This window comes from Oryzias melastigma, linkage group LG24 (genome assembly GCF_002922805.2).
Source record: "Oryzias melastigma strain HK-1 linkage group LG24, ASM292280v2, whole genome shotgun sequence".
Lineage (NCBI taxonomy): Eukaryota > Metazoa > Chordata > Actinopteri > Beloniformes > Adrianichthyidae > Oryzias > Oryzias melastigma.
In genome coordinates this window covers 7,855,190-7,866,394 of record NC_050535.1, presented here as the reverse complement: position 1 = coordinate 7,866,394, position 11,205 = coordinate 7,855,190, and the positions used below count along the sequence as shown (strand labels likewise).

The 11,205-nt window shown below is 37.7% G+C and overlaps 1 protein-coding gene across 1 annotated transcript in view; it reads right to left on the bottom strand.

Moving 5' to 3' along the window:
• The window catches only part of armc2 (armadillo repeat containing 2), a gene marked incomplete in the record, with an annotated part of 29,086 nt that overhangs the window by 16,833 nt on the left and 1,048 nt on the right, over window positions 1–11,205 (bottom strand). Inside the window, 12 exon segments of the mRNA XM_024290847.2 lie at window positions 1,663–1,939; window positions 2,048–2,147; window positions 2,274–2,419; window positions 2,935–3,143; window positions 3,554–3,656; window positions 3,731–3,915; window positions 5,685–5,783; window positions 6,279–6,319; window positions 8,805–8,913; window positions 10,411–10,543; window positions 10,634–10,706; window positions 10,770–10,996. Of these exon segments, the coding sequence (XP_024146615.1) occupies window positions 1,663–1,939; window positions 2,048–2,147; window positions 2,274–2,419; window positions 2,935–3,143; window positions 3,554–3,656; window positions 3,731–3,915; window positions 5,685–5,783; window positions 6,279–6,319; window positions 8,805–8,913; window positions 10,411–10,543; window positions 10,634–10,706; window positions 10,770–10,981 (1,687 nt within the window).

Sequence of the window (11,205 nt, the reverse complement as noted above, 5' to 3'; positions counted from 1 at the left end):
TTTTTTGCCTCTTTGGGTGCACCTATAGCAGGAGTGTCAAACTCAATCACACAGAGAGCCAAAACACACCTTAGGTCGCGGGCCGAACAGGATTAACTTTTATTGGACACACTAAAACTACATTTTTAAAACTTTAAAACTGTAAATTTAGCATAATTATGAACGAGATATGGAGCATTACCTGTGATAATGATAGTGTGAATGCTGTAAGCTGAATTTGGCCGCTGAAGATGCTAGTGCTGATAGCTAAAAAACGATGAAATTTATGGTTGAAATCACTGAAGCTAATAGCTGAAAATGCTGAAGCTAATACCTAGAGATGCTGAAGCTGATAGCTGCAAATGCTGAAATTGATAGCTGAAATCACTGTAGCTAATAGCTGAAAACGGTGAAGCTGATAGCCAGCTGAAACAAATGCTAAATGCCAAATAGACAAAGTAAAAACTTATTTTAGCCAAAACAACTGTCATGTAACTGAAAAAATATCTAATCTTCAAAATAGCCTAAAAAAACGGAAAAAGCTTAAGTTAGCCAAAACAGCAAGGGCGTTGCAGAAATATTAGCTAAACTTAAAAATAGCCTCAAAAAAACTAAATTAGCCAAAACAGCTAGCGTGTCCATATTAGCTAAACTCCAAAACACCCTAAATTTTTTTTTAAAAAGTCTAAATTAGCCAAAACAGCTAGCATGCAGCTAAAATATTAGCCAAACTTAAAAACAGCAAAACAACTGGAAAAAGCCTGAATCAGCCAAAACAGCTAGCATGTAGCTAAAACATTCACTAAATTCCAAAACAACATAACAACTGAAAAAAGCCAAAATTAGCCAAAACAGCTAGGATACAACTGAAATATTAGCTAAACTCCAACATAACCTAAAAACTGAAAATTAGCCAAAATAGCTAGCATGTCATTATTATCCTAACTCCAAAACAGCCTAAAAAACGTTTATTTAAAAAGTCTAAATTAGCCAAAACAGCTGGCATGTACATGAAATATTAGCTAAACACCAAAAATCTTAATAAATGCCAAAATAGTCCAAAAAGCTAGCAGAATGCCCATTTTTAAAACTTTAAAACTGTACCCAGAAATAAGTAACTGTAACCAGAAATAAGAAAACTCTTACAAAGCAAGGTCCGATTTTTAAAAAATTATATATGTTTAAATCTTTTCTGTATTTTATTTGTTTTATTTTGTACACTGTATTTAACCTGTGTTTTACAATTGTATGTGTAGTGTTTATCTCTTAAATTCTGTTTTATTTCTTTTAACATCAACCTGCTAAGGGACTCCAGATGGAAATTAGCCTGAGGCTATAATCTGGCATACGTTTGTTTTAATGTTCATTAATATGCACTGTCCCTTTCTCAATAAAGTTATATATTTATATATAACTTTTTAACATAAATATGAATAATTAAAAGGCAGAAATATTATTCTAGACTAAATCAACCTTAAATAACTTTCAATATTTTTCTCTCCATAAAAATATATTTAATCAAAATTATACAAGTTAGAAATAAGCACGAGATAACATTGGAGCAATAATAACAATAAAATAAAATGATCTGGAGGGCCGGATATATTTACTTGGAGGGCCGGATCCGGCCCCCGGGCCTTGACTTTGACACATGTGACCTACAGCTTCCTCCTTTCTGCTTACCCAGCGTCTCCATCAGAAGATGAACACAGGCGGTGTTCGTGGCGAGCAGCGGTCCGACCGCTGGGTGGATGCTCATGTTGGCCAGCAGCCTGACCAGCTTCACCAGCACGTCATCTGCTTCCTTGCCGGCGTCGGGCGACCGCTCTCTCCTCTGGTAGATGTTGTAAAGCTGGACGACAGCGTCCATGCAGCCGTCACACTCGAAGAGCTGCTGGCGGGAATCGCTGCTTTTGGCTGTGAGGTTCCCGAGGGTGAAGAGGAGCCGGACGACGAGATCCTGTGATAGAACCGTATTAGTCAGAATCTGAATTATTAATCTGGCAAAAAAATGCATATTAGTCCAGGAAATTATATCTTCAACAAAAAAGGAGGATGATGAACTCACTGGCTTTTGTGGGTGTCTACTCAACACTCCTAAAGTCGTAGGGTAGCATTCAGGGATTTGAGCCAACGCGAGACAGCACTCAGAGTAAGACGAGAGTTTACTGGAGTAGAAACGAACGACAAAACCGAATCAAAAACTCTCAAACCGTATCGACAAAGCAGAGAGCTGTGATGGATTTGCTTTCATAAGCAGTGGGGATGTTGGATTGTTGAAAAATGAAAAGGACCTGAAAATTCTGGAGGTGTTAGTGCAGATGTCCTGATCGTCCCAGTAGAGACGCAGCACCAGGCAGAGCGCGGGAAGGATGGAAAAGGAGACGAAGAGCGTCCGGGCGTCTGGGTGATCTGCAAGATTCCTCATTGTGGCCGTCAGCTGCAGGAGCGAGAAGAAAATGACTTAATGACTTACCTACCGTATTTTCCGGAGTATAAGTCGCAGTTTTTTTCATAGTTTAGCCAGGGGTGCAACTTATACTCAGAAGTGACTTATTTTTTAATTTGTCCTTCTTTCCTCTAGAGGGCGCTGCATCTGAGTATTTGCTACTAACAGCAGCAGAAGAAGAAGTGTCGTCCAAAACAAACATGGAAGAGAATCTGCTCGTTTTCCTCTTAAACTTTGATATTTTTCCTATACAGATCAAAAGATTAGCATTCTTGTATTTATTTCTTTATGTAGTTTGGTGGATTTGTTTGGAAACGTCCGACTTTTCTCCCAAAAGTGCGACTTATACTCCAGAGCGACATATATGGTTTACTTCTTCTTGATTAGACATTTTTTGCGACTTATACTCCGGAAAATATGGTATTTTCCTCCTTAAACAAGGTTGAGTCGAGTTAAATATCACATTAGGAACTGTTTATTTCTCCATAACTGCATCAGTGACTGACCTGTACAAGGATGTGTCCTGCAGTTGTGACTTCCTCCGCCTCGCACAGCTTCTGGATGAGCGTCTGAACCGCAGCGACGAAGTTTTGCTCAAGTAAGACTTTGAGGACCGACGCGTTTCCAGAGAGGAATTTGAAGGTGGCGACGCAGTACAGCAACGCTTCTCCGGACGCAGACACGTCCTCAGTGTGCAGCACGCCTAGCAGCAACTCTAGAGAGCAAAAAATACAAAAGTTATACCTGGAATTAAGAGTCCTCCATTATGTAGAAAAATGCCAAAAATTTGGATCAAAAATATATTTTTTAAAGGTTTCATCTTTAAATTCTTGCATTTTTCATTTATGAAAATCTGGAGGATCTTGCACTCTTATTTTGAAAGGGACTTCCACATCCTGCTGTAAAATATAAGTCTGAATTGCTTTAAAAATATAAGTTTTTATGTTTTTTATCAGCATAAAAATGTCAGTATTTATCTTAAACGATGAGATGAAACTTTGAGTCTCTCGTTGAGTAAGAAACTGGACTAAATATCTCTAAAGGTTTCAGATTCCTGGTCTAAGCAGAAAATGCCTTTCAAGCATTTTAAAAAAGTATTCTATTCCATTTTGAGGAACTTCTAACCGATGATGGATGTGTTTCTGAAGAGGATATCGTGGCTTTCACTGCGGCTAATCTTAAAGATGAGTTTACAGATGTTGAGTAGATTGTTTCCACTGACAGAGAGCTGAAAGACAAGAAACAAAAAAGCTTTACCTGACGTGAACCTTGACATGCACACACCTGCACGTTCACACTCACAGCGAGGCAGAGCTTGGAAATGTGCAGGCTGAGCCGAGCTGACCGGAGGTCAATGAGACGGAACAGAACTCGCAGGATCTCCGACCTCCTCTTACAGCGCCGGCCGAGCATGCGGGCGTCGCTCAGGGCGCCATGGAGACGCTCGCACAGCTCGCACAGGTGCGTCAGGGAGTCCGTCGAACTGCCTGATGGGTAAACGTGGAGTCACAATCCCAATGATTTTATGCATGCATTTAATATGTGCTAGAGCATGTGTCAAAGTCAAGGCCCGGGGGCCGAATCTGGCCCTCTGGGTAATTCTATCCGGCTCTCCAGATCATTTTATTTTATTGTTATTAGTGGTCTAATGTTATCTTGTGCTTTTTTCTAATTTGTATATTTTTGACAAAATATATTTTTATGGAGGGTAAAATGTTGAAAGTTATTTGAGGTTTAAGTTGATTTATTCTGAAATAATATTCCTGCCTTTTTATTATTCATGATTATGTTAAAAAGTTATGCTTTTAAATATTAAAAATTGTCATTCTGCTAGCCTTTATTTTGGCATTTACTAAGATTTTTAGGCTATTTTGAAGTTTAGCTAATAATTCCGCTACATGCTAGCTGTTTTGGTTAATTAAAGTTTTTTCATTTTTTTAGGTTATCTTGAAGTTTAGCTATTTTTTCAGCTACACATTAGCTGTTTTGGCTCTAACCTAAGTTTTTTTTTTTTTTTTTTTTAGTTTTTTAGGCTGTTTTGGAGTTTAGCTAATATATCAGCTACATGCTAGCTGTTTTGGCTAATTTAGGCTATTTTCAGTTTTCTAGGTTATTTTGAATTTTGGCTAATTTAGGCTTTTAAATTTTTTTTTAAAAATTTAGGCTGTTTTGAAGTTTAGCAAATATTTCAGCAACATGCTGGCAGTTTTGGCTAATATAGGCGTTTACATTTTTTTAGGCTGTTTTCGAGTTAGGCTAATATTTACACGCTAGCTGTTTTTGCTAATTTAGATTTTTTTTCATTATTTTAGGCTATTTTTTCAGCTACATGCTAGCTGTTTTGGCTAACCTAAGTTTTTTTTTTAGGCTAATTTAGCATTTAGCTTACATTCTAGCTGCCTATCAGCTTTAGTGTTTTCAGCTATTAGCTTCAGTGATTTTAGCTATCAATTTCAGCATCTTCAGCGGCCAAATTAAACTTATAAACTTATATCATTCAACATTTTCACAGGTAATGCTATATATCAAGTTCATAATTATGTTAAAAAGTCAGTTTTAGAGTTTAGCTTTACAGTCTTTGATAAATGTTTATTCTGTTCGGCACGCGACCTGAGGTGTGTTTTGGATTTGGCCCCTTGTGCGTGATTGAATTTGACACCCTTTTGCTAGAGTCATTACAATCAATTTTCCTTCCTCCTTGAAAAAGCAGCTCAGAGTTTCAGCGCTCTGATTCAAAAAAACAATGCAGCAACAGGCGACTGACGCAAAGGAAAAGAGAGGGTGGAGTCTTTTCCTTGTTTTTGAGGTGAAATAAATGTTTTCCTTGCATAAATAACCGGGACATTTTTCTTTTTTTTTTTTTTAGAAAGGTTAAACAGAGTGGCACACTCAGCCAGATCTCTCAAGTGTTTTATGCATGAGCCAGAAGGCCCTTAGTGCAATAAATATTTAATATTTATCTTTTTAAATGAATTTTCCATTAAATTTGTAGAGTGCTGAAATATTGATGTTTCATTTGCTAGTTTCAAGTTTTAAACTGAGATGATTCGGCACTGATTCGGATATGTTTGCCTTTCTTCGGTGGGTGGTTCATTTTTGTCCCAATAAATCAATTTCTTAACCTGTAAGATGAAATGGAATAAAGATAACCAAGGAATAGAAACTGACAAAAAGAATTGTACGGTTTAGATTCGTTTTGAGACATCCCTCTGCTAAATATTGCTTTCGAAATTTTTTCTGCTCTCAGATAAAGTACCTGCAGCTTCACTCTCCAGCTCTTGTAGGAGAAGAGTAACTTTATCATTAAACACCAGTACATCTGCATCCTCTGTGCTCGAGTTTCCATCCTCCAGACCTGAAAGACGAAGACAGTTAACCGGTTACCTCCTACGAGCAAAAAGGCGGTTCACAAGTTCACCGTCTTAAAATAAAACAGAAGGAAGTTTTGGGTGCCGCAGCAAAAAGATCACCATCCACAGCCACACTTCCTCTCATCTCTCTCTGAGCTGATGTAAAATAGTCTGAATGTGGGCTTGTGTAATGAAAACGTGCGTGCATTTGCTTGCAAATGTCTGCAATCGCTTGCTGTGCATCTTTTTTTTTTCTTTCTTCCTGAATATTTGCATTTGCCGGCTGTGATGCAGGAAACTGTGGTTGAAACACCAACAGCTCTCTCAGCTATTGGCTGGCTGCCCGTCACGGTGAAAATTGGGCCCTTAGCAACAACTCCCCAATCAAAGTCTGGCTGTCGGTGAGGTTCGCTCAGTTAAAGGAGCAGAAAGAGTTTCACATGCAGGCGTCCATATACACTTATACGATGATTCAAAACTGAGATAAGATATGATCAAACCTGTTTTGTGATGGCTTTGTTCTGTGGTTTTGGCTCCAGAGCTGAAAAAATAATAAAAAATGGCATCAAGTTGCATTAGATCTGCATTGTAAAATAATAACTAGAATGTTAAATAAATAATGTTTTAAATAAGTATACGCCTATAACACATGTGTCAAAGTCAAGGCCCGGGGGCCGAATCTGGCCCTCCAGATCATTTTATTTAATTGTTATTAATGGTCTGATGTTATCTTGCACTTATTTCTAACTTGTTAAACTTTGACAAAATATATTTTTATGGATAGTAAAATATTAAAAGTTATTTAAGGTTTAGATTGATTTATTCTGGAATAATATTCCTGCCTTTTTATTATTCATTTTTATGTTAAAAAGTTACGGTTTTAGCGTTTTAAAAATTGGTATTCTACTGGTTTTTGGACTATTTTGGCATTTACTAAGATTTTTTAGGCTATTTTGGAATTTAGCTAACATTTCCGCTACATGCTAGCTGTTTTGGCTAATTTGGGCTTTTTTTCTTTTTTCTTGTTTGTCCATTTTTGGAGTCTAGCTAATATTTCAGCTAAATGCTAGCTATTTTGGCTAATTTAGGGTTTCTTTCTCATTTTGTAGGCTGTTTAGGAGTTTAGCTAATATTTCAGGTACATGCTAGCTGTTTTAGCTAATTTAGGCTTTTTCAGTTATATAGGATATTTTGAAGTTCAGCTATTTTGTCAGCTTCCTGCTAGCCTCTTTGGCTAACGTAGTTTTTTTTTTAAAGTTGTTGTTTTTGAGGCTAATTTGGTATTTATTTAATATTTTAGCTGGCTATAAGCTTCAACATTTTTAGCTATCAATTTCAGCATCTTCAGCTATCAGCACTAGCATCTTTAGCGGCTGAATTCAGCTTAAATCATTCACACTAGTATTATCACAGTTAAATCTAAATATCTAGTTCATAAGTTAAAAAGTTATGGTTTTAGACTTTTAAAATTTTAATTTTAGAGTGTTTAATAAATGTTTATCCTGTTCGACCCGCGACCCAAGATGTGTTTTGGATTTTGATCCTTGTGTGATTGAGTTTGACACCCCTGGCCTGTAAAAACAGACTTCTAATAATACATCCAGTCGCCACTAGGTGTCACCGTTGCAGCAGAAGCTAAAAACTGCAATAAGTAGGCCCTTTAATCCACCTCCTGTGCTTGTGTGCGTGCATCTTTGCATGCACAGACACAAGGATGTGTGTGCTCGCTGCCCGCAGCCTTCATGTGTTTAATCTGTGACTTTGTCGTTGGTGAGGCGCATGCTGCAATCCCTCAAACAGGAACTAAGGTCTCCACTTTGTGGTCAGCTTGGATGAAGCCGTTCATGCTTTGTCACTGTGAGTCTCATCCAGTCGGTGCTGCAGCATAAAGCCCCAAACAAGAGTCCCTCCTCTTCTTTGTGTCCCAGCATGCCCTCTGTTTTTCACCAAATGATAATTATATAGACGTAAAAGTCTTTTCACAATCTTTGTTTCTGCCACAACTGAAGCCTCGGCGGCTTACCGCCTTTCATTACTGGGATGTTTTGCACACTTGCAGCTCGGTCCAAACTGCAACATGCTGTAGTGAATGTCAGGGGGCTTTGGCTGTGTATGATAGGATTAGCAGTCTCATAATATGCCCTCTTTGTGCGATTCCGCCTTCTCTGAGACATGACCTCATCCTTGTCTTAGGCCTGGACAGTGCAGGGGCGATCGCACTCCGTGCTGCTTGCCCAGCCTTGCCCAGATGGGCACTCAAATCTAATAGAGAGCCATTTGGAGCTTGGAAGAACCGAGTGGACGTCTAATCTCCCATATCTTTATATCTCATCGCATTAATCTTTCCTTTTCCATTGACAGAGCTTCTGACTTCTCCACCATCTCCTTTGAACTGATGCAGCACCAACACGGCTGTCATTTTTTGCCAGTAAACGAGCCTCCAATGGACGGCAAGAAGTTACACAACTCGGCCTCAGAGGGGTTGCACGCCGGGCACCAGATTTCTTGTAAAAGTGTTTTATGGTACGTCCACTCCCCCTTTGACAGCTCCAGCTGCTCCACCCAATCAATACGCGGATGGATCCTACCAGCAGCAGAACCCCCTCTGACATTAATCCCAGAATTATTCCCCCATCTGATGAGGTCGGCGGAAAATAATAGCTTCTCTGAGATGTAAAAGTGTAAAAGATGACGAATAGAAGCCGTTTCGTTCAACTCAAGGAGGACAAAGATTTACAAAAAAACTGGATCTAAGATTAACTAAATTGTCATCAATTCAGACCAATTGAATTAACTGTCTTTGTTGCAGCTGATAATAATAGGAAAATACAAAGAAAAAGGTAAGATGAGCTGGATTTGCAATGAGGACAAAAACAAAAAAGCAACACAATCTAGTAACATGTAAACCTCGTGTGCTTATAAATCTTCAGCTCATTGTTACGATGTCATCATTGCTAAAAAAATCCAAACCAGGAGAAGGTGGAACTGAGAAAGGAGCTATTGTGCGGACAAATAAAAGGTTTTACCTTTCGCTTCCCGCGCTGTGAGGTTTGACTTTGTGAAGTGTGGTACGGACCGGACTGGAAAGTCGTTTCGTCGGCGAGAGCTTTAGATCTGAATTTAGTCTGGATTGATCTAAAAACAACAAAAAAAGATGGTTATGGAACTTGCACTTCTGTCTTATTCAGTTTACGAATAAGCACATTTTGGAGAATTTAGCAGAATAAAAACACAGAAACACAGAAAATTAGCTTGACAAAAGGTTATGATACAGAAGTTTCAGGCATTTGACTAAGTTGAACACTTTCAAAACATAACTACATATATAGCATTACCGGTGATAATGCTAGTGTGAATGCTGTATATGAATGTGGCTGCTGAAGATGTTGAAATTGATAGCTGGCTGAAAATGCTGAAGCCAGAAGCTTGCTAAAACATTAGATAAATGCAGAAATAGCCCCCCCCAAAAAATTATAATTTTGCCAAAACAGCTCACATATTGTTAAAATATTAGCTTAACTCCAAATGAGCCTAAAAAATGACTTATTTAGCCAAGACAGCTAGCATAATACTAAAGTATTAGCTACACTCCAAATTATCCTAAAAAAAATAGAAAAATGTCTAAATTAGCTAAAACAGCTAGCATGTTGCTAAAATATCAGCTAAACTACATTTTTTTATAAAAACTGGAAAAATGTCTAATTTTTCCAAAATTTTGGCATAATGCTAAAATATTAGCTTAACTCTAAATGAGCCTAAAAAGTGTCTAGATTAGCCAAAACAGCTAGCATAATGCTAAAATATTAGCTAAACTCCAAATTATATTAAAAACTGGAAACATTTTTAATTTAGCTCATATTTTTAGCATATTGCTAAAATATTAGCTCAAGTCCAAATGAGCCTAAAAAATGTCTGAATTAGCCAAAACAGCTAGCATAATGCTAAAATATCAACTAAACTCCAAATTATCCCTAAAAAATGTATAATTTAGCCCAAATAGCTAGCATAATGCTAAAATATCAGCTAAATTCCCAATTATACAAACAATTGGAAACATTTTTAATTTAGCGAATATTTTTAGCACATTGCTAAAATATTAGCTAAACTCCAAAGGAGCCTAAAAAATGTCCTAATTAGCAGAAAACAGCTAGCATAATGCTAAAATGTCAGCTAAACTCCAAATTATATTAAAACTGGAAACATTTTTAGTTTAGCTGATCTTTTAGCATATTGCTAAAAGATCAGCTAAACTCCAAATGAGCCTAAAAACTGGAAAATGTCTAAAAACTAAGCATGTTGCTTAAGTAAAAGCTACATTCTGAAATACCCTAAAAAAAAGCTAATACTTGCTGTACATTTTTAAGTTTAAATGGCTTCCAGCAAGTTTTTGAAGAATTTGAACATTTTCTCAATAATTTCCAATGTGGGGTATTTAGCTCAATATTTCAAAAAAGAAACAAAAGTACAAGCAGTAATTTGCTGAACGAGCTGAACGTTTTTATATCAAGATTAAAGAAATCGTTTAAAGTGTGATTGAGTTTTTACGTGGCAAAAAACGTACGGAAAGGCGCCGGAGAATCACACAATTATTCACACTGAATTTGACACTATTTCTTCCATTATATTTATCACCATTTTTTTGCTGGGCTTCCAAAGGCTGCAGCGTGGCGACGGATCCGGCTTTCAGGACGACCACCCGAACTCCTGCAAGCCCCCTCCTGGCCTCCAGTGGGGGTTTCGGAACAGTTTCTGGAAATTTGGGTTTCTGAAACAAAATAAAAAGATATTTAATAATGTGAGAAAGGTGGAACTCACTTTTTTTTTGCATAAATAAAAACAAGTGAATTCAATTTACATGATCCAGAGGAGGAAGACGATTTCCTGAAGGCGGTCTGGAGTTTGAAGCATCAAAGTTCTGAGCGCACACACTGTAAAAGAAACACGGTTGTAATAATATCTTTAAAAGAGCTTAAATGGAGCAGAATGCTGACCTGAATGTAGAGGAGGGTCTGTTGGCGTGACTCGCTCGAACAGAGTTTACTCCGAAGAGCTGTCTGTGACTCTCCCTCGGAGTAAAGGGTCTCTGGGTGGACTGAACCCGCAGCGACTGCCTGGCTTCCCGGATTATCTCTGAACACGTTTTCTTCTTCGACATGTTGGAGTGTGAGATGAAAGGGTGACAAATCTCGTGCTTCAGCTCCATGGCGAAGGTTTAGGTCTGGGAAAATTTGGGGAAAATGATCAAATTGACACAATCAGGTCAAACTTTTGCTAATAGAAGGTATATAAAAGTGAGAAAACGTGTAAACTATGTTACTGATTTATCCAAAACACACAGGTACATGTATGTTTATCTAAATATATATTTATGTTCATTTCAATGGATGCAAGCTAAATAATAAATAGGAAGCGTTATGCGACTCAGTT